This window comes from Microtus ochrogaster, chromosome 7, assembly GCF_000317375.1.
Source record: "Microtus ochrogaster isolate Prairie Vole_2 chromosome 7, MicOch1.0, whole genome shotgun sequence".
Lineage (NCBI taxonomy): Eukaryota > Metazoa > Chordata > Mammalia > Rodentia > Cricetidae > Microtus > Microtus ochrogaster.
The window spans coordinates 82,884,928-82,908,727 of NC_022014.1; the positions used below are offsets into that span (position 1 = coordinate 82,884,928).

The 23,800-nt window shown below is 47.2% G+C and overlaps 1 protein-coding gene across 2 annotated transcripts in view; it reads left to right on the forward strand.

Annotated features, from left to right (window-relative positions):
* The window catches only part of Rptor (regulatory associated protein of MTOR complex 1), a 304,700-nt gene that overhangs the window by 140,534 nt on the left and 140,366 nt on the right, over nt 1-23,800 (forward strand). For both annotated transcript variants that reach the window (XM_005350837.2, XM_013347620.2), the window contains 2 exons: nt 3,531-3,677; nt 17,882-18,057. In XM_005350837.2, coding sequence (XP_005350894.1) covers nt 3,531-3,677; nt 17,882-18,057 — 323 coding nt within the window. The remainder of the gene's footprint in view (nt 1-3,530; nt 3,678-17,881; nt 18,058-23,800) is intronic.

Sequence of the window (23,800 nt, forward strand, 5' to 3'; positions counted from 1 at the left end):
TCTCTGAGCTCACTCCCTCTTCCTCCCAGCATTCTGTTCTGTTTACTCCACCCACCTATGTTCTAACCAATAAAATGAGCCAAGGCAGTTTCTTTATTTTTTAACCAATGACCTTCCTCCATCAGTATAGGGCCAAGACCAATGTAGAAGTCCTTGGGCTCTTTGCCATGCTACCTTATGGGTGAGTACCAGCAAATAGAGAAGGCTCTTAGGATCTGCTAGGGTGGTCGCCTATACCTTGTGTTAGATCAGTAAAGAGGAAAGGGGCAGTTCTTAAGGGTTTTTCTAATGCATCTGGCCTTCATTATTTTAATAAGTCAACACTAATTAACTTGGTGATTTAAAAATCTAAATGTAACTTTGCAAATGTAAAAAGCAGACTTACTTTATTTCATGCTTGTTTGCTGCGTGTGCGTCCTGTGGGCTCACACCCGTAACACAGTATGGATGACATCAGCAGCTGTCCAGACTCTGAGCTGCATCCCCTTCCTGTTGGGGCCTGGGGTGTGTAGGATGTGCGCAAACAGCTGATTGCAGGCTGCCACCTTCTCGCTGCTGGTGTTGGGCTCTGCACGTTACAGGCTGTGACTTTTGGCCCCCAGCCTGGGAGAGCTGGGGAGACCTTTGCTGCACCACAGATGAAGCCTTGCTCATACACTGCAGCCCGAGAGGGCCTTGAGGCTTGTCACTGCCATCCTAGAACATGCCCCCTTCCCCTCCCAGCAGCAGGAGGGCGTTACCTAGAAGGGGCAGCAGCTGTGATGTGCCGTCCCTGTCGCAGAGCGCATGGAATTCCTTCATCGTCGTGGTGTGCACGGCAGGGCTGTTTCACGCCCACGCTCTTTTTTGGCACATAAACCAGGGTCATGTTTTATGAGTAGGTGTGTGTATGGTATTTTAAAATTTACATTTCAAAAATCATTAGGAAGCTACCCATACCTTTCCACATGATTCTTTATAAGAACAAATTCAGCTTACAGTGAGGCGCAGCACTCTAGAGTGTGGAAGAATGAGCTCCATTCTGCCTCTGCTTGTGTCTGGTTCATTTGTTTTTGTGAAACCTGGTCTTAGTGTCTGACTAGCCTGTTCTCAAGCTCCTGGGCACGTGCAGTCCTCCTGCCACAGACCACCAGCCCTCCTCCCTGTCCAGCGTGTCTGTTGATTGTTTTGTGTGAACTCTGTGAGGATCCAGGTGAGCTGCAAGTTAAACTTCTTCATTTGAGGGTTTATGAAGTATAAGTAGAATTTTATTTGTCTCTGTGGGCCATTTGGTGCATGGGCTCTGTCCTCCCTTGACTGCTGTCCTATGTGTGACCAGAGACTGGCCAGGATCCACGTCCCAAGGTGAGCATTGAGGACAACACTTGTAATTGGGATGTGGGATGTAGCTCTAGTCACATGTTCTTGGCCAGGTTCTGGTCTTAGCAGCAAAAGAAGCTGACATGTCCTCACCCAAGGTTCTCCTGCACAATGGAAGGGCTGAAGATAGCTCTCAGGCCATAGTGGGTCACAGCGTCACTAGTGTTTGTGGAAATGCTGGAGTTTCTGTAGGGACATGTGGAAGCTGATAAAAGGTGGGGCTTTTTTGTGTCTTTGTTTTTGTTTTTGAGACAGGGTTTCTCTGTGTAGAACTGACTGTCCTGGAACTCACTCTGTAGACCAGGCTGGCCTTAAACTCACAGAGATCCCCCTGCCTCTGCCTCCCCAAGTGCTGGGATTAAGACATGTGCCGCCACCACCCAGCGATGGAGATTTTAAATTTGATCAGTACTGACTAATTGTCTTCCAAAGTTTTTTGATTAATTTCTGCTCCCACCAGCATTGAGTTAAACATATCTTTGTCATTATGAAGCATCATTTAGCTTTTATCTTTCTTTCAATTCTACTGAAGAAAAGCGGATAGAATTGTGTAGGTGGGTGGGTAGGTAGAGTGACTCCCTTTGGCTGTCATTCAGTTGATGCTGCACAGCTTGCTTCCCCACTCATCGCCATTGATGTTTCTTGTTACTCCATTTGCTGTGCATCTCATTCACCTGACCATTGCTTGTCTGCAGCAAAAGCTCACACACACCTTCTAAACATAAATTTCTTGTCAGCTCTGTTGTGACTCCTTCTCCCAAAGCTGCCAGTCAAAGTGTGTGTTTATATCTCCTGTTTCTTTCAAACCTCTAGATTTTGTGACTTGTTTAAGATGGTTTTTCTTACATCTCAGTAAATAAAAATATTCTGCTTTTACACTTTTAAATTCTCGCTGCTTTTTTGGGTACAGCGTGTGTGGGGCAATATCAGATGGTTAGTTAGATTCCAGCATTACCCATCGAATCATTCATTCTCTCTGTTTCATTACAGTTATATATGTGGGTCTATTTCTGGGCCTTCTCTCTGTTGATTTGTTTGTCTCGCCCTCACTAATACCAGCCTGTAATTACATAAATTTATAGCCTATCTAATATCTGCTAGTGCAAATCTCTATTCATTATTCTTTATTAAACTCTTTCCCCCTAATTTTGTGCCGTTTCTCTTCTGCACTTACTTCAGAATCAGCTTGTCAAATTCCATTAGAGGAAAAGCCCCTCGGGCATCTTGATGGGGCTGGCATTGCTGTATAGAGCCATTGGCAGGAACCGGTGTCTTTAGAATCCTTCGGGGAGTGTTTATTTAGAGAGAGCATTTCCAGGTGTTCTCTCAGAGTCCTGTGATTGTAAACAATCTGCCAAATGAGGACAGCGTGACAGGAGGAAGAGCCAGAGCCTGGATGGAGTGCTCCTCGCCAGAGCTGGCAGCACTCGTGTTGTCCTTGGGAGAAGGCTGTGCCTGGCTCTCTGTTGTGTGGGGCAAGCTCCTGCTGGCCCTGGACACTCCTTCTCTGCAGGCCTTATTTGGCTGTCTTGTCTTGTGTTAACTGTAGTTAACTCCAGAGTTAGTGTTTGTGGCTTAGCTGCTAGGAACCAACTGTCTGGTTCACCACTTAACTGTTGATGTCCAAGCAAGGGTGAGTAACTACAGGGTAGTTTTTTTGTCGTCGTGTTGGTTTGTTTTGTTTTGAAATAATTGCCTTAAAACATTGGCTTAAAAGAGGCTTTTAAGCCTTTCATTAGACTAGAATTTTCTCTCCTGTCACCTACTAGCAGTCAGGTAAACAGTACCCCTCAGTCACTTCGTGTCAGTATGTCACTGTTGTATGATCATCTCAGGGTCGCGCAGATGCCGTGGCTGGGGGATGGGAGGAAGGGCTTCCAGAGTGGGTGAGTTCCCATTCACTGTCTCTGGGCGGGAGCTGTTGAATCCAGAGTATAAAGGCTGCTGGCATGGCGCGAACAGCTCCTGCCCTGTGGTATTGCTGGAGTAAGATGTCACAGCTGTGGAAGTGAAACTCGGTGTGTGCTTTTCTCTCTCTCTCTATATATATATAGTGAGGAGTGGCTGCTCACAACTAGACACTGCCCTGCTTCCTCCCATGTCAGGTGCTAGTCAGCAGCCGGGGCTCTTGAAATGTCCGCATAACCATGTGACCTGTGCTTGTTTTCCAGAACTACACGCAGTACATCCCTCTGTCCATATATGACCTGCAGACATGGATGGGTAGCCCATCCATCTTTGTCTACGACTGCTCCAATGCTGGCCTCATCGTGAAGTCCTTCAAGCAGTTTGCACTGCAGCGGGAGCAAGAGCTGGAGGTGAGGTAATCAAAGGCCAGCACTGTGAGTGCATGTGTGCATGCGTGGACGTGCATGTGGGGGTGTGCAGGCATGTTTGAGCCTGTGTGGATAAGGTGCTGTAGGAAACTGGGAATCTGGGTCTTTGTGTGACAGAAGACTCACTGTTAAGGCTGAGGTGGGACGTTGGCTGAGAGCTGGGGAGGTGCTTCTTATGCCCAATGTGCGTGCCATTTTAATCTGAATGTTAGGGTGATATTAATAGGGTAGATCTGTACGTCAGTGGTTTTCCCCTGAAGCTAGTGTTGAAAATCAGGCTCGTTTCTTCCATTCTAGTCTTCGTTTCCGCAGGTGTCCTTGGCTATTGTTCCTTTCCCTCCCTTTAAGTTTTATGTCTTTTAACCCAAGCAACTAAATGGTAAAACCAAAGCAGCTGCTAGGTAGGTCCATTGTTGGGAATTGGAGTCTGGGAGCTGCTTGGATAATGAAGTGATGTTTTGCCCGGTTGTTTTAATTAATATTTGATGGTTAAATTAAACAGTGAGTTCTAAAGAGAAATTGAAGAGGCAGTTTCAATTAAGAGGCCTCTATCCAGTGGGCTGCACAGAGGCGCTAGTGAAAGGCTCTGCCTCTGGGGGCTCATGAGTTCTGATTGGTTGCAGCACAGGAAGTTCTCAATCCAAGAACAAAAAAATCGCCTTCAGTATGTTTCCTCGAGCCTTTTTGGATTTATTCAGTTTCAACGTGTTTGTTATGTTTTTTGCATTTCGTCAGAGGAGAGTACCGAGGGAGTCAGCAACAGAATTTGAAATTCTCTTTAGTGAAACTTAAGGTTAACATATCTACTGTTTAATATGTTATATGTGTGAATTTAGCCCTGTGTAGAAGTGACTGATAAAATAATGCCCTTTCCCCTTCAGAGTGTAACTGAGAGCCATAGCGGTGCTCCCAGGCCTCTTAGGAGGTTTGTTAGCCGCCATCTCATCAGGTTTGGCCAGGCCAGGCCAGCTCACCAGCAGTGAATACCCCAGTGCCAAGAGGCACTTTGTGTCTGTAGATTCCAAGTAAAAATATGTAAAGAATTTTGTTTTAATTTATAGTGTCAAAAAAGGTACCAAAGACTCCTCCTGCCTGACTACCAAGTAGTCTGCCTGTTCCTGAGCTGTAAGAAGCGGTCAGCCCATCCCGGCTAGTTAATGAAATCAGAGTGGTCAGGAACCTGCCCTCTTCCAGCAAAGGCACGATTGCAGCTCGAGCACCCTACAAAAGCCTGTTTTCCAGTGCCCTGGTGCTGCTCTGTCAGGACCACGCGTGTGCTTTGCAGCGCCGTGGAGCTGCTCTGTTAGGACCATGCGTGTGCTTTGCAGCGCCGTGGAGCTGCTCTGTTAGGACCACGCGTGTGCTTTCCAGTGCCGTGGAGCTGCTGTCAGGACCACGTGTGTGCTTTGCAGCTCCGTGAAGCTGCTCTGTTAGGATCATGTGTGTTCTCTGTGTGTTGCCAAGGATTAATCAGCCACAAACACTGTTCACTTCATTAACGTGCAGCACAGTAACTTACATACATCATTTTTTAGAAGTTTTTTTTAAAAAAGAAACCAGTTTGAGTGGACTCATTCATCATGAAGGAGATCAAACAGAGGAAACAGTGGTACATGGAATGAGGTGCCGTGTTAAGCCATGTGTTTCATAATCAGCTCAGCTTTTATCTTCATTCTCTTTATAATTGCAGTGTAGCCTGAGCTTGCATTTCTCTTTCACACTTAATATTATTGGCCATTGTTCAGTCTCTTGCATAAACAGCGGAAATTAGAATTTTAGAATTTTATAAAATTGGCTCCCAGCTAATACCTTAGTGTTGGTTAGTCATTTCACTCTTACATAGAGAAACAATTGTATATAAATTGTTAGGTTATCGTCTTGGTGTGTTCTCTTCTGACCTAGGTGTGGTGGCACATGCCTGTAGTCCCAGCACTGCACTAGGGAGGTGCAGACCAGAACCTCAGGCCCGTCTCTGCTGTGTGCGGCTTGTTTTCAGTAACTAAAGACCTAACCCAGCACGCTTCCCATCTCTGTGCTGGCCATTTTCTTTGTAAATTTGCAATATTTGTTGATACTTTTCGTTGTGCAATATGTGAACTGATAGAAATTGTTCAGTAATTGGTTTGTGCCTGTTTTTGGAATGAAGTATTTTGCTGCTGTTCTGGTTTTCACTTGGATGAGAATGACAACCTCCCTGTCCTTGTGGCAGCCAAGATCCAATTGGGGAAAATGTCTGGAGTGTGTGGGGGAGGGCAGAAAAGCGTAAAAATGATTAACTATAACACCAAAAAGTAGCTGGGTGGACCAGAAGCCCCCAAATAATAAATGTAAACACACACATGAGTGACATAAATTTTAAGGGTTGATTATCTGCTTTCGTTTTCTGGTGGTGTAGTGCTTGCTCTGGGACCCTGGGGTTTGGTTGCTGTGTACTTGTCTCTCTCAGAGGAATTCTGGAGGTAAAGGAGAAGGCAGCTTCATAACAGCAAGCATGAGTTACTGCAGCAGACTGACGCTTCCCATCAGAGCCAGGAAATGGGTATCTGCCACTCAAGAGCCTTTCTTATTTTTTTATTATATCATGTGGTTTTGTAATTTGAAAAATTAAAGAAAGCCTTCAAGTCTCTCTGCTTTCACTGTTCTTTAAAATAAGTGCTTTAATTTTGACTAAAATAATTATGTCTCCTTTAAAAGTTGAAAGATTACATTTGTGATGACTAAAGTAGCCCTTGGCTTTCCCTTCCCAGGCAGGGGCGCTGCCAGCCTCTTTACAGCCTAGGTTGTTGGTACACGAGCTTCCTGCTCTTACACAGTCCAGAAGCACAGCTGCCATTGGGGGCTTCCTCCTTAAGGATTAGAGGATCTGCAGGCCCAACAGTACAAACCTGTGATTTCAGCAACTCAAGGAGGCCAAAGCAGGGGTGTTGCAAGTTCAAGGCCTGCCTGGACTACATGGCGGGTTCAGAGCCAGCCGGGGGGGGGGAGGGGTTAGGGAGACCCCTGTTGCAAAAAAAAGGGGGGGTAGATGGGCAAGCGAGGTGGCTCAGTGGATAAGATGCTTACCATCGAGCCCGACAGCATGTGTTTTGATCTCCAAACCCCACATGGTTGGAAGAAATGAATTAGGAACCAGATGGAGGCCTGATAGTGGAGAGTCTGGTAGTTGTAATTAACGTTTATTTTTGTCTGGTTGTGCATTCGAAAGAGAAACCTCTCAGCTGACGGGTCCTTGTTGCCAGCTTCTGCCTCTGTCTCTCTCTGCTGCTCAGTTGTAGTGCCATATTTAACTTCTCTGTGGTTTGTGACCTTGGCTATGTTTTTAATATACAGTTTTATTAATTCTTTAGGAATTTTATGTAATATCTTTTGATCATATTCACCACACCACTCCTCCCTGACCTCCTCTCAGACCCATCCACCACTTACTTGCCTGTCTCCCTGCTCTTTTTAATTAGCCCACTGAATCCAGTTTGTCTTGCTCCCATACAAAGATGGTGTGAGGCCATCTTTGTCAATCAACTGGGGCCATACTCTTAAAGAAAATTGACTCTCCCACTCCCAGAAGCCGTTAACACACACACACCTACTCCATTCTGTCTTGTTGAGTGGTTTGGTCTTGTGTAGGTCGTGTGCAGGCAACCACAGCTGTTGTGAGTTCATCAGTGCAGTAGCCCTGTCATGTCCAGAGGACACTGTCTCTTTCAAGTCCTCCCTGGCTTCTGGCTCTAACAATCTTTCCACCTCCTTGTAGGCAGAGGCTGCTCACACGTTTCCTGTCCACTCAGACCCAAATAATCACACAGAAACTATATTAATTACAACACTGCTTGATCTATTATCTCAGGCTTATTAATTAAGTCTTGCATCTTAAATTATCCCATTTCTATTAATCTGTGTATTGGCATGAGGCTGTGGCTTACTGGTAAGGATCTGGTGACTGTCTCCTTTGGCAGCTACATGGCATCTCTTTGACTCTGCCCACTCTTGCTATATATCTCTGTTAGGATTTCCCCACCTGACTTTATCCTTTTAAGCCATTGGCCAAAACAGCTTTATTCATTATCCAATAAAAGCAGCACATACACAGAAGGACCTCCCACATCACCTCCTCTTCCTCTGTGGTCTCTGAGTGAAGTTAGTGATGTAGATGTCCCTTTTATGGCCAAGCACTCACTTCACTGATACTTGTTTTTGTTTGTGTGTGTGTTGTTTTGTTTTGTTTTGAGACAGAGTTTCTCTTTGTAGTCCTGGCTGTCCTGGGACTCTGTAGACCAGGCTGGTCTCGAACTCACAGAGATCCGTCTACTCTGCCTCCCGAGTGCTGGGATTAAGGCGTGCACCACCACTGCCCAGCTGACACTTTTTGCACTTTGATTACTTGTGCAACTCTGTTACTATTCACAGCACAAATAAACTTCTCTGATGAGGTCTGAGATCTGCACTTTTCTATGGGTGCACAGTTACAAATTTAGGAGCCACTTTGATGCTTCTAATGCTATGTCCGTTAGTAGATTAATAGTAATAGTCTTGCTGCATTAATGTTGTTAGCAGGTCTGTTCGAGTCTCAACAGCTGTGGTCAGTACCTTCCATGTTTAAGGCTCTGAGCTCCTTTTTCCTTTGCCTCTTGTCTTCCCAGCTGTGATTTCTGTCGCCCATGGTTTTTCTTATATTTATCTTTTGTTCCCAGCTGTAGTCAAGTCTTGTGCTTGGTGTGTGGAAATTCTGAAAGATGGCAGACATTGCCAAGTATGGGGCTGGAGAGATCGCTCCTTCCCTTTGTGTTAGAGGCTGGTACTTCCAGGCTCCGGGTCCCCTTGGCACTAGTGTTCCTCACCTGCTCCTGCTGATGGCTGTCTGCAGCTCCAGACACCGTGCTCTGGACTCACCTCTCCCTTCTGGTTACTCGGCTTTGTTCTGCTAGTGCAGCCCAGGCACCAAGCCCGGAGGATGGATGACAGCAGTCTTCCTGGGCCTAGAACATTTGCATTCGGAAAGCTGTAAGCAGTGAGAGCTCACGATTGGATCCTAGACAGATTACAGTTTATCTTTTTCACTAATAAGATCTCTAAGGCGAATGATTACTCCTTGAGTAGGGCCTGCGGGAACCAGCCTCCTTTTCGTCTTTGGCACCCTCTGTTGATGTTTTATCCTGACTGTGGCCTGCTCACCACAGCTTCAGGCTGTTTTTTGTCTCCAGGAGGAGGGAAGGGATAAGGGTAGTGCTGCCTCCTCCTGCCCTTTCATCAAAAAGTGAATGTGTGCTTTTCTCTGGAACCATGCCAAGGACTGGACAGATAAGGCGGGAATGGCCCCTCAGTTATCTCACAGGAACGACAGCCACATTGCATGCACCATTCACTGCTCCTCCACTGTAACCCAGGTTACAGGCTATCTTTACCCTAACTCCCCTCTCCTAACCTCCGCAGGCCACATGGTAGCTGTGCCTGGAATCCAGCAGGACTCAGGGAAGGAGTGTGTTCCTTCCTGATATGCACCCGTTGGTCTGTAAGCTAGAGCAATCTCGGTGCTGTGGTCTGCGTGTTATTTGCCATAGCTATAGCTGTGGTAGCTGCAGCTCTCACTGCTGAGACCATGGTGTAGCTGGTCTGAGATCCATGCAACAGTTCCTTTTTTGTTTTGATAGGTGATTGAGACGTAGGGGGCAGCTATGGTTTGGATTGCAGAGACATACTGCACGCAGCTTTGTCCCAGCTATGGTTTGAATTGCAGAGACATACTGCACGCAGCTTTGTCCCAGAAGGCCTGGCACATGGACAGCCCTGAGTGGACTTGGCCAGAGTTGAGGATGAAGAGAAGCACTGTCTTGTTGGAGGAGGAGCCTTGTCTGAGTTTAGCTCCAGTTCTGGGGCTTTTCTCCCCCACTATTGACATAGTGCAAGGCTTTTTCCTGTGTGCTGTGCTCTCGTCTGACCATATTGTGGGGTCCTGCAGCATCACTGGGTGTGGATGACCTGTCTTCTTTACTTTCCACTTGGACATCCTGGATGTAGGAAGAAGTGTTTGTTCTCATTTGTTGGTCACTGTAATTAGGAGTTCTGACAAAAATATTCGATGTCATAATCATAAGGTTTTCTCAGTATATATCCTACAGACTGAAAAATTCCTATTTTAAAATCGAAGACTCCTTTGCTAAAGCTGTAGATGAGGCTGCAATGTGGCCAGTGTGGAGCCTGGGACGCAGGCAGTTGACATGTCCACAATTAATGCGATGGTCTTCCGTGCCACCTGAGAGTTCTTTTTCTCTCTCACACGGGTTAGCCCAGGCTGGCCTCTCAGCCTTGGCGACCTGACTGCCCCAGTTCCCTGATTGCTGGCATGATAGGTGGTAGTCACTTTGAATGCCATGGATTCATCCTTAGGACACCTGTTCAAAATGAGTTTCCTGTTGGCTGTGTACTGGGCACGCGGCATGTGACAGTCGTGGCTTCAGCGAAGGGTTTGGTGGTTTGGGGTTGTGGGTTCAGTACTGTAGGCACACAAGCCGTGCCTGTCTCTGTCCTGCAGGTCAACTTTCCGTGTCCTCCATCTTTTTTTCTGCTACTGTGGCATATCGTTTGTAGGCAGCAGGGAGGATGAGCCAGCATCTGTTATGTGCTGTCTATTTTCTTTAATGTATAAATGTTGTAATTTGTGGATTTTTAACAGGATACCAATTTTGTTTCTAAGTTATCTGTCTCCCCCAGGATAATTTTTCTCTTTTGGTCCATTTTGATCATTCTCTATTAGATTATGGTGATCTTACTGTTTCTCATATCTGTGAGGGAAGAGACAAATGTGGCTATTGCTGTGTGTCCAAGGTTGGGAGTTGCTCCCTAGAGACCTCGTCTGTATCCCTCAGACTAGTGGACTCCTGCTTGACACTCAGCTACTGCACAGAGGCAGTGCAGGACCCTTGGGTCTTAGAGATTCTCAGGGGAGGACTCCTAAGGGCGAGGAGCAGAGAGCAGTGCTGCCCAGCACAGCACCTGTGGTTGGCCCTCTGCTGAAAGTGCTGGCCAATCAAGAAAATATCGCTCAAGTGGCTGTGTGTGGTCTGTCCAGGTGCTGAGCAGGGCCGTCGGTGGCATCAGTCCAGGTGGCCATGTCTAGAAGGGATGGTGCTTGAACTCAATAATAACAGCAGAAGGAGGTCATGTGTACCTCACATTCTTGAAGTAAGACAGTTTGCTTATAAATAGGGTGTACGATATAAGGAATAAAAAGAATTAAAGGTGAGAGCTGGGGGGATTTCTCAGTGAAGAGTACTTCCAGTACAGTCCAGCAGGGTGTGAAGGTGAGCTTGTTGGGCAAGTTAGAAGGACACAACCTTTCTTTGAGCTCACACACTATGGTATTGGAGTTTGCTTAGGGATGTAAGTGTGTGAGCAAGAGTTCTGCATTGGTTTCTGGAGTTCACAGTATTGGGGGGACTCCCCTGGCTCTGTAAAGTGTAGGAAAGCTCCTGAATCTCCATAGCCAAAGCCACTGAGTGTGTGAAGCTGGAGAAGCGAGGCCACGACCCCATGAAGTTCTGTGCAGTGTCAGCCCAAAAATGTGAGAGGGCTTGGGAGTGGCAAGAAAACCAATATTTGAAAGTCAGGTGGGGAAAATATATTTCCTGGAGATAGGGATGATCTGCTGATTGATGGCTTGCTGTGAGAGGCCCTGGAAGAAAGGGCTGAAGGGAGATCTTCCAACCTATACTTGGGCACTAGGAGCTTAGCAAGGGCATTTCAGTACAAGCAGTGGGAGTGGGAAATTCGGAGCCAGGCCTGTGAATTGTTCAGGCAGCAGAAGAAAACAGAGAAGCATCGGATGCTGTAGGCTGTGGAGAGTGGGCTCTTTTTCTTTGCTGTTTTTTGGTCTCTTTGTTGTGAGGAGCACGGCAGGCTGCATCCTGCCTCCCAGCTAGCTTAACCCCCCACCCCAAATAACCACACAGAAATCTGTATTAATTAAATCACTGCCTGGTCCATTAGTTTTAGCCTCTTATTGGCTAACTCTCACATCTTGATTAACCTTAACCCATCTCCATTAATGTGTATCACCACTTGACTGTGGCTTACCGGCATGAGTCTAGCCAGCCTCTGTCTTGGGAAGGAGAATCATGGCATCTGCCACACTTCCCCTCTTCCCAGCATTCTGTTCTGTCTACTCCGCCCACCTAAGTGCTGCCCTATCAAAAGGCCAAGGCAGTTTTCTTTATTCAACCAATGAAAGCAACACATAGAAAGAAGATCCTCCTACGCCATCTTTTTATTTTTGTTACTTAGATTTTTAAAAATTTGTTTTAAGTATGCATTCTTGGAGCATATGTTTGTGCTGATGGAATAACCTAGCAGCAAGAAGGGGGACATGAGATGTTATTTGTGAGGGTGGTCTTCAAGTTGGTTTGAGAGGGAACATCTGCCTGAACATGGGGAGAGAGTATGGACAGTGGTCCCTGGAAAGGGAAAGGCGTCACCTGCCACTGGAGGAAGGTAAAAAGAGCCCAGACCACCATAGAGGGAAGGGGTGTACACACATGCACATTTAAGCATGGATGTGGTACACCCATAATGCACTGGTGCACACACATGTGCAGACAACTCTCTGTGGTGCTGCAGCACTGCTGCCCGAGTCCATGCTTGTCATAGCAGGTGGAGAGAGAGTGAGTGCGCATCAGGCTGGCTGGTGAGACTGTCCTTTGAGGACTGAGGAGAGCGCCGACCTTCAGCTCTTCAGCTGCCACCGTGTCCCCCACTCACTGAGCTCCTATCACTCTCTGAAGGAAGTCAGCTCATACTGATAACTCAGAAGGACTGCAGGTGATGATGGGCATCCAAATCTTTACTAGATATTCGGCTCAGAGGCTACGCCGGAGGCTCTGCTGCTGCACAAGGTTTACAGCACCTTGCCAAAGAGAGATGGCCTCTGCCACCAGCTGACAGGGATGGAAGAGCCACACGGGTTAATCCAGGCTACACGGGAACATACTGTGCTGAGAGGTGACTGTGGGCTCATTTCGATGATCAGAAGACAATGAAGAAGCTGTGAGTTCCTAGAAAGACCATGGCAGAAAAATGATGACTACCCTAAACTTAGAGTGTAGAAGTTACCTGTGTGAGGAGAACCACACAGCATGAGACCTAGAATAAGTCACCAGGATGTTTCAGATCACCATGCCATTGCGTTCAGAGGGCCAGTCCATCTTCTGGAGCCTGATCTGTGCTGCGGCCTCTGGGAGCTCTATAGAGGAGAGAGACATTTGTGATTGTGTGTGCTATGCTGGACCTCACACAGAAGACCCTCTGCTACTGAGTGCCTCTGTGCAGTGAGATAAGGCCGGGCACCTCCCTCCTCGGGATCACAACGCTGGGTCTGGCCTCCAGCAGATGGCCAGCTCAGGATGGAGGGGGTGTTAAGTCGCCCTCAGTGTCTATCTTCATATGCACTTGGCTGTAGATCCTTGCCCATTTCCTTCTCTTTAGTTGTTGATTCAATCCAGGCATGATTGGGAGTGGAATTTGCTTATCATTTCTAATTAACGTGTTCATTGAGTTGTAGAATGATTTGAGAGCATTTAGAAGCCAAAACTGCCAGCAGCTAAGTGGCTTTAAAATAATGGACGGTTCATTGGGGTAAACTCAGAATAATTGTGAGAAACCGTTGCAGAACAAGGCTCTAGGAGCCCTTGAAGGACATCGCTGCATTGTTATCCTGCAGGAGTTGCTCTTCTGCTCCCTTGCCCAAAATTTTACAGTTCCTGGTGGGTTCAAACCACTTGGTTAAGTTGTTATTGACGATTGGATGCACACATTGCTGAGACTCGTGTACGGGAGTTCTACTTCTGCTCTTGGATACAGTGTGTCACCTGTTAGACATGAGCACTAATGAGGCTGGGCAAGTAGCGGAGCTCCACTCAGCTCCCTCTGAGCTGCAGGCTGTCGAACATGATGCGGTGCCAAATAGAGAATCAAGGTTGTGTTTAGGTAAAACTAGTCAGAAAGGCACCTCTTGGGACTCTGGAACTCACCGGTGTCTCATTTTATTGTAAAGTTTTCATCCTGTGTGTGGGAAAGGGCAAAACCACTCCATGTTAGTGGTTATTTTAACAACAAGAAATGCGGGTGCTGCTCTGAAAAGTGGTGCCTGACCTGGGAGGCTCCTGGCCTTGCTCTGGAGCTGGAGCAGTGCCTGCTTTGGAGCTAGTTGACTGAATTCATCCTAAGATTGTTCTGGAGCATTTGCCTCCTGGTTGTCCAGGAGAAACCCCCGGCCGTGCTGCTCCCGTAGTCCTTCAGGAGTCTGGTGCTGTCTAGATCGTTCACACCATGCCTGGCTGCCCAGAAATGAGCCTTCCGTGCATGCTGCCTTCTGAAGGATTATTTCCGTTCAAGGACCAATAATATCTTAGATAAAAATTAAAGCTAAGGTAATGTATGGGAAGAAACTCACATGTGTAAATGGATTTTTATTCCTATATTAGCAAATCTGAAAGGATTAGTCCTTGGTTAAATTCTTTGTCTTAAATTTTGAATGCCTCTTAGAAAATTGCCACTGAGTCTAGCTATCCCCGCGGCAGAACCGTCGTGTGGGCTCAGTGCAGCTCACAGGTGCTGGGCTGACAGAAGTCATCTGAGGCTCGCGTCCTGGCTTCTAGTGTGGTTCACCTGTGCCTGGGCCCAGGCCTTCCCTCGCTCAAAGACCATCTTCCCACAAGGGCGTTTGTAGCACAAATGATAAAAACCCAGAGACAGATAGTGGGGTTCAAACTGGATATCAGAAAAACAAAACAGCCAAGCCGCTGGAGAGTTCTTACCTCTACCCAGGCTCAGACAAACTGAGGTGATCCTGTCCTCAACGTGACTCAGACTGCAGACTGAGCCCTGAGCTCCTGTCTCCCCCCATCTATATTCCTCTCTAGTGCTGGATTAAAGGCGCGCACCACACTGCCTGGCCTGTGTGGCTGACTAGTGTGGCTAGCTTTGCACTATGATCTTTGGGCAAGCTTTATTTATTAAAACACAAATAAAATAACACTGTAGTCTTTCTTTCTTTTTTTTTATGAAAAAGAAAAGTGGGAAGTGGCTTTAGACTGCGGGTCACTGGCCATTTCCTCCTAGAGTGGTTCTCATTTTCATCATTTGCTGCATCTGTCGTGTGCCCTCGTGTATCCCTGACTGTTGGTATTTAGCAGTGCCTACTACAATACCAGTCTGCCAGCAGCTCCAGACAGACATCCCTAAGGCTCTGATCCTCTGCCACCATCCTGGATCCTACCCAGGTGCAGAGGTCATCTTCCAGCTTACTCCCAGTCCCTTTCTGCCAGACTGGGCATTGGAGAGCAGTTAGTCTGCTGCCTCTGCAGGCTCCAGGGCCCCCACCTGACCCTGCGTGACCAGATCTGTCCAGACCATCGCTCTGTAGAGCAGGGCGGATGTGACAGACCTGGAAAACAGTTTCTTGTTCAGCACTATGACTTTACCGTCTATTTTAGTTTATACAGCCAGAATCCAGAACCCTGTTTACACATGGCCTTGCCTTCCTTCTCTCTGTCTTAAGGAAACCTCGGTAATATTATTCACTGGATTCTGAGCTGTGCTGGGGTAGAGCTCAGCCATAGAGTGCTTGCCTAGCATTTGTGATACCCTGGGCTTGATCCCCAGTAATGCAAAATATAAAGTATTTAAGGTGGCTTATTTTATATTTTATAGAATTTTTCACTTACTTACCTAGAAACTGATGTTTTTATTAAATGACTTATATTATTTTGCAGTTGTGCATACAAGTGTCTGAATTTTGGCTTTGGGCTCAATGTTTCTATAGTGCAGAGGCTTATTGGTAAAATACTCATCATTGGAGGAATTGAAGATGCCACCGATGATGTTACGGATGATCAGATGTTAACTTTGTGTGTCCAGGGGCTAGCACAGCTGTATGGATCTGATGTAAAAGGCACAGAGCCTACTGTTTGGAACCCTGGCATCAGGTGCCTCAGCTAGACTCGAGGGTCTAGAGCAGTGCTACAGGGGTCACATGTCAGATTATTTACATTGTTATTCATAGCAGGAACAGAAATACAGTTTTGAAGTAGCAAGGAAATAATTTTCTTATGGTGGGGCAGGGTCACCATAGATAGCATGAGAAACTGGATTAAAGGGCGTTAGCATTAGGAAGGTTGAGAACCACTTGTCTGAAAGAAGCAATGGGCCAAGAAAAGTCCTAAAACCAGACCCAAGCAGCCACATCAGTATATAGTTCAGGCTGACCTTAAACTCAAAGTGGTCCTCCTGCTTCACTCAGCCTCTTGAGTGCTAAGGTTACAGTCAGATGTTCCCTAATTGCTGGCATTGTTTACAAATGGAGACAGAACTTAGCTCCTAAGAGCAGTGGCTAAGTAGATGCGCAGGTGCATGTAAGAGAGTGCTGAGAATTCGGAAAGCCACGCTGGAGAGCCGCGCCCCTGGAGGGGTCCTCAGTGAGGAGGGAGGGTAGCTGTGAGGCCGAGAATGGCCCCTCTCTGACTCATCCCGCCCTCCTCAGTGCCCATCAGGATTGCCTATGTGGCTCTGTCTTTATGAAAAGCAATGGTGTCTTGTCTCATGGGGTTTATACACAAACTACGGAGTTGATTAAGTAACAACTTAGAACAAGGACTGAATGACCCTTGTTCTCAAATGATCTTATAAATAAAAAAATCTGCACCAGGGAGAAGGTTCTTTTGGGCATTAAAGTTCACCAACTCCTCATAATTGGGACTCCATAGTAGATAGCTTTTCATTATGGCCAAGTCAGCCCACAGAGTGCTGACGCAAGCTGCTGGGCCTATGTAGTCCATGTTGTCTGAGTTCCCTGTTATCTCAGGTACCTGTGTGTCTTGCAGGCCCACTAATGAGAATTCGGGTGCCAGTAGCCTGCCTTCCCTGTGCTCCGTGGTCTCCCCCTTGAGCTGCCTTTGCAGTGTGATGGATAGCTTTGGGGCCCACACTCCGAGGCTCCAGGGATTTCTCTTCCTCAGGGCTGCACGCCTCTGAGCAGCTATCATCGTCTGCATCACACTCTTGCTTGAGGCAAGCCATTGCTCACAGCTGCTCTGCTTCTCTAGCTGGGTGCTGTGGGAAGCAAAATTGTTCTGAACTCATGATCCGCGCAGCACTGTCGTCAGGAACAGGCAGAGCACCGTGCACATGCAATCCCCATGTCACATTTACAGGCCTTACTGGCCAAACGTGGGAATTAGGAATCTCATTATCTGGAAATGACAGCAGAGCCTGACAGATCAGATGCTGTCACGCGAATGTACCATGTGAAGCAGGAGGCAGGAGCCACAGTGCACACAAGACGTAGTTGCATCTAGTATGTCCTGGCTCCTGCTGCTTTGTGGCACAGCAAGACACAGAGTTCTCTGTGGCAGTGTGAGTAGGTCATATATCAGCCAGTCCTCTCACTTGCCAATGTTTGAATGCACTAAATTATTTATTAAGAGGTTTTCACTTTGTCAACTGAACATGGAGCCTCATCCCTGTGTGTAACCCTAGCATTCAGGAGGACAGAGCAGGAAGAGTTAGGACTAGTCTGGGATACAGAGCAAGATGCCACCTCATACAAATAAAGGTGAACACTTTTTTGGCTTGGCTTTAAGTCAGCAAAGAGATAATGTACATTACTGAACTGTGCAGTAAATTTTTTTTTTTTTTGAGTCTTCCATCTCAGCTTCCATGCAGCATGGCTTTGGTCCAGGGCTTTCACCTCACCAAACATCACTGAGGGAAATACCAAACATGTCATACTTTCTCTGCCTTAAAGGGGCCATGCTTAAATCTATCCAATCCTTTATCTCCTTTATAAAATAAGTACACATTTGTTTGCAGAACATAGAAAACTCGGGTGTACATAGAAAACCGTCACTCTAACCTGCCTTGCTGTGCACACACTCTGCATCCTGCACACACTTCCTTCCGTCTCTGTAATTGTGGTCATCTTTTAGGCCATTAAACCCTCCAAAGTAATATGATGATGAATTAGGGACTGAGTGTTCAACCTAAACAGGTTAGCATGAAAGATTGGCCAGTGGACACTGACATCATCAAGGGGTGTGGAGGGTTTGTCAAGGTTCCACTTGGTGCTGTGTATTCCTTTTTGATGCCCAGCGTTCTTTCCAGGAATGTCAGCTAAACCATTGTCTTTCTGTGTCCTCCTGTAGGTAGCTGCAATTAACCCAAACCATCCACTTGCCCAGATGCCCTTGCCTCCGTCAATGAAAAACTGCATCCAGCTGGCAGCCTGTGAGGCACATGAACTCCTGCCCATGATCCCTGACCTCCCAGCTGACCTGTTCACATCCTGCCTCACCACTCCAATCAAGATTGCTCTGCGCTGGTAAGTGGTCTATAGTTTGGGTCCCCATCCCAGGGACCCAAGGCGTTATCCTGGTCACAGCAATGTGCCCAGTGTTTTGATATCTCAGCACCTGGGTGTTTGCCTGGATGTAGTCTGAAGGCGGATGGAGCCCTTTCCCTTGGGTCTGGTCACGTGCAGTTTGCTGCTTTGTGTTGTCCAAGAGCAGCCCGTGCACATCTGTATTCACTAAGGGGAGAGCAGCCCGTGCACATCTGTATTCACTAAGGGGAGAGCAGCCTGTGCACATCTGTATTCACTAAGGGGAGGAGTCAGAGGTAGCTCCAAAGTTGGACTCGCCAGCAAGGTCCATTTATGGAGGAAGGTGTCTGTGAAAGAATCACTGCAGTTCTTGCTTGAAGTCTAGCACCTGAGTTCATTCTTAGCAGTGAAAAGAGGCCCCTTTACCACCACACCTCTGAGTCCTGGGTCCTGGGGAATACTCCAAGGTATGTGGTGTACCAGACCCAGCCTGCATTTGAGAACACCGTGGCTGCCTGTGCACTCAACAAGTGGAGCGTGTCCAACTCGCCACACTGCACTGCTCGTCTTTAGTACCAGCCCAGACTCACAGTTCCTGCTCCTTCCCCAAACTCAGGAACTGTGTAGACCTAGGATTGTGGTAGCAGTGTGGTCAGCCCTGGGACCCATCTGGCTAGCTTGAGGATGCAGGAGGAGAGTGGTCTCGCTGCCTTGTCTTTACATGAAGTCCTGGCTTCCTTCTCATGCCTATGAGGGACTTTGCCTTTCCCGGAAAGAGGTCCAGCAACTGTGTGCCCAAATCTAGGCCTGGGCATTCTCTTTCACACCTAGTGGCATAGCCTCACATGACTGAGCTAGATGCCCATGGAGCATAGGCATCCCTCAAACCTAGCTGTGTTGAAAGAGGCAGAATTAACCAAATGCAGGTGTAACTTACATAAGGGAGGAGGTAAGTGAGCTTGCAGGTAGCTAGAAGCAGTATAAGAAAGAAGGGGCTAAGAGGTTTGAGAAGAAAGGAACTGGTTCTGTCTAGTTTGAAATGAAAGGTAGCACGGGTGTCACAAGGGCAGGTGGATGAGCTGCACTGGGAACACATGTGTAGCACAATTAATAAAAACCCAGAGCCAGATACTGGTGTTCAATGTGAAGGTCAGAAAGGCAAAACAACCAGCTGCTGGCTCTTACGTGTACCTCAGTTTGAAATGGCGATGCAGGAATCTCAGAATGAGACTGTGTGAGAGCTGTCTCCTCTTGTCCTCCCTCTCTAGGGCTGAGATTAAAGGCGTGCACCACTACTGCCCAGTTTCTATGGCAAACTAGGGTGGCTACTTGGATTAAAGGTGTGTGTCACCACTGCCTGATCTATAAGGCTGATCAGTGTGGCTGTTTTACTCGCTGATCTTCAGGCAAGCTTTATTTATTAAAATACAAATAAAATATCATGACACACATGGGTCAACATTCCAGGGGAGGCAGAAGAGACAGAGGAAGGCACAAAGCTTATATGGCCAAGGACTGGAAGGCCTGTGTGTTAGGACCATGAGGAGTCTGAACAGCTCCTGCACCAGATGAAACATATTCTGGCAGAATATGCTTTACTCAGAGCATTGTTGCTCATGGCCATTCCCATTACCAGTCTATGAGAGCACTGTTGTTTTTCTGTCTGAACTCGGTGTCTGGTCACTGGGAGTTTTAAGAGTGAGTACCCGCAGAACATGCTACTTCAGCTGGTCTTGAGGGAGGCCAGGCTGAGCGCTGTCGGCAGATGTGCAGACAGACACGCTACCTCTGACATCTGATCTTCCAGTAGAGGAGAGGGGACGTGGCCTGAAAGATTCTTTTTCAATAGGTGCTCTATGCAAGACAAAGATACTATTAACATTTTAAGGCAATTCACGACCAAAGACTAAGTACATTCATGGCACCAGAAGCTGCTGAGTTCCAAGGGTCAGATGTATTCCTCTAGGCTGTGAATAACCAAGTGTTCTTACAGCAGCTGGCAGTGAAGTGCCTCCCATGCAGGGTTGGAGAGGAGCAGAGTACCCAGACAGGTGCACCCTGCCAGACCACCTAGAAGAAGGAACAGGTCAGCCTCAGCAGAAGGGAAAGCTCCAGAGGAGGTAGTTGTGACAGAGGGTGGGCTTTGTTAAGCTGTAGGAGCATTGAATGACTTCATCAGATAAGACTCTGGGGACAGCCCAAAGAGCATTTGTGGGAAATTACTGGAGAGTTATCTGTAAGAAGATGGCCCCGTATCACGTATCACCCAGGGAAGCCAATAGGTGTGATTCCCAGTAGGAGTGATCTTATCTAGTAGAGCAAGCAGGAAGCTTGGAGTGGCAGTGTGTCAGAGTTGCCAGGGCACAGTGGACCCCAGAGCCGCATGCTTGGCTCCATGGCTACTTCTGCCTCTCCCTTGAGACTCCCCAGCTCTCCTGTCTGAGGTTTCCTGGATCCAGAATAGACTTGTATTCTGTGTACACTGCCTGCAGGCAGGAGGGTGAGAAGAGAAAGGTGGCTCAGGCATTCCCAGAGCTTCAGATGGGCCTGGACTCACCCATGGTTCCTGACAGAGCAGTGCCTGTGCCAGATCCGTCCTGTGCTGCCCTCCCACTCCACGTTGGCAAGGGCTGTGCCTACAGGACTGTGCATCCCTGAGGACTGCCGAGCACTGATTGGACTTTCCCTGCCCAAATCATGTGTCATCGCTTAGCTGCCTGACATACTTTTTGGACTGAGGACATAGTTAAAATTTTTTAAAGTCAGCACTGAGCTTTAATAGGAAGCACAGTAAAAACCAACTTAATATAGCTGTCATAACATGACCTTTGAAACCATTGTGCTGCCGCTGGGGACAGTGGTCCTCACTGCCACTGCCTGAGCAGCTGTGGTGGCTCAGGTGGGCGGATCTTCCACCAGCAGGAGACACTGACCCGAGACTGTGAAACTCTACTGAGCCCATGCTTCCCGTGGCAGCAGATGAGATAGGAAACTCATTTCCTTCTAATGGAAGAGGAGGCATCTTTTTTCATGTAGTACTCACCCATATTTGTAGAATTGGGTTTGCCCCTCCACCTGCATTTTAAAGTCTTTGTTGTTGTTATTGTTTGTTTGTTTTGGTTTTGGTTTGGTTTTTCTGTGTAACGGAACTCACATGCTGGCCTTGAACTCTGCCTCCTAAGTACTGGAATTAAAGGCATGCACCACCACCCAACTATTCCTTTTCCTCTCTCTTGCTTTTTTTTTCTTTTTTGGTAAATTTTATATTTTTAAACAAAAATCAAATGTATCCTTTAAGAGAATTAATGAAAAGTGCAAAATGGGAGGGAATAACCAAGATTCTCAGTCTTTACTTCTGTGCTGAACCTCAAAAACTGCTCCTTCACCCCAGAGGTATGGAGATAATGGTAGGCCAATTCAGAGTAGTCCTCATACGGTCTCAGGATAGGAGTGGAATAGGCCTCGTGCTTAGGTGCTCTGTTGGTGTTGCAGCAGGAAAGATCCAGGGACAGGACGCAGACATGGCTGCACTTAGGTAAAACAATATTTACAAAATAATTTACAAAAATTTACAAAAATAATCACTGGGCCAGGCTTGATCTGTAAGCTGCAGTTTGTCAGTTTCTGCTGCAGAAACATGAAACCAGAAGCTGGCTAAAAATGATAGCCATATCATCCGTGATGCACACGACCTAGGAGAAAGAGGTCAGGACACACACACACACACACACACACACACACACACACACACACACACACACACACACACCCCATACACCCCATACACCCCATACACCCGCTCCCGCGATCATATTGAAAGCTGCTGTCTTCACTATATGAGCAAGGTTGCTAAAGAATGCCTGATAAACAGCCTGGACGGTGCTGAGCTTCGCATGTACAGAGCTTGCTTGCGTCTGTCAGCGGGTCTGTTGATGAGCCTTACTTTGAAGGTGTAAATCACAAACAATCCCACACCAGTTTGGAATTATGATTAATAGAATGGTTATTTATTTAAAGGGGAAAAAAACTTACAGATCACCGTCCCAGACAACAACAGCCCTCTGCACAATCAGGAAGGGAGTCTAGTCGCCAGAAGCAAGCGGAGCAGGAAGCAAGAAAGAGAGGAGAGGGAAGTGGCCCCCTTTTTAAAGGGAGAGAGACCGCACCCCAATGGGCTGGTATCTCAACGGCTATTGGCTGAAGGAGCAGAAGGAGCTCCTGTAACATTACTTGATGAAGAAGCACTTGTTGGAAGATGTTGTTCTGGTTTTTTATTTTTTTTTATTTTTGCCTCAGTCTTATTTTCAGAGCTGATTTCAGTAATTCTTAAGTGAGCGATTGTAATTTTCTCTGTAAGTAATTACCTCACCCCCTTCCCCTATGCATCAGTATAGTACAGGAATCTGAAGTACACGCCTTTTTCCTTTGGCTGTTTTCTGTTTCTTTGATTGAGTAGCCTAATACCATTTTGAATATATTGTGGACATGTTTCTGTGGTGCTGGAAGTTCTAACGCCAAGTTAGTCTGTTTTCCCTGAGACAAGCTGTACGGGAGATTGATGTTGACTACACCACGCAGCATGCAGTTCTCCTGTCGGTTAGTGGAAATGGCAGCTTTGTTTGGAATTGGAGTGAGGTCAAGAGTTCCTTCCTCCCAGTGAGGCGCTAGTGATGCAGTGTTGAAGATGCTGCAGCAGGGCCAGTTGTGCCCCCGGTGCGTGCTGTGTAAGAAAGGCGTGAGTGCTTGGCCATCACGTGTGCTTGGACACTGCAGTGTGTTTGGTGTTGTTTCTCGAGGACGATGCCCAGAATCTGTAGGAGTTGTAGTTTTGATGGTAGAGACCATCTGTCCTCTGAGCAATCTTCTGAAGTTGCGCAGCTTTGCTAGGGGGCAGACTTCCCGTGTCCCCATTAAGTGCTGTGACCTTGTTCAGGCTCTGTGGTGTCTGAATGAGAACGCCCACTGTAGCTTCATATGCTTGCTTACTTCATTCACAGCTGGTAGAACCGTGTGGGAAGGAGTGGGAGGCGTGGTCTTGTTAGAGGAGGTGTGTCACTGAGGCTGTGGTGTGGGGTTTCCCTCTTGTATGCTGTGATTTCCACTAATGAATAAAGAAAGTGCTTTGGACCTAGAAGAGGGCAGAACTTAGCTAGGCGGGAAAGGCTGGGCTGTGCGCAGGAGAAAGAGGGTGAAGGTAGAGGGTCTTCATGAAGCCACGGCCTCTGGAGACAGACGCACTGAAACTTCGCTGGTAGCCATGACCTCGTGGTAATGCAGATTAATAGAAATGGGTTAAATTAGTATGGAAGAATTAGCCAATAAGAAGCTAGAGCTAGTGGGCCAGGCAGTGTTTAAGTACTGTGGTTTCCGTGTGATTATTTTGGGTCTAAGCTAGCCAGGTGCTGGGAACCAACAAGTGGCCTCCTTACTACAGGGTTCTTAGGTTTGAAAGCCCAGGACATTCTCAGTTAGCTCTCTTTGCAGTGCAGTTGTGAGTGAGTATGTGTTTGAGATCTTAGCTACCGCTCCAGTGCCACACTTGCCTGCTTCTGCCGTGCTCTCTCTCAGGATGGTCATGGATTCTGGAACCTGAGCCCAAATTTTCTTTAATAAATTGCCTTGATCATGGTGCTTCAGTCATAGCAACTGAGAATTAACTAAGACTCTGTGTGTGTGTGTGTGTGTGTGTGTGTGTGTGTGTGTGTGTGTGTGTGTGTGTGTGTGTATGTGTGCCATGTGAGTG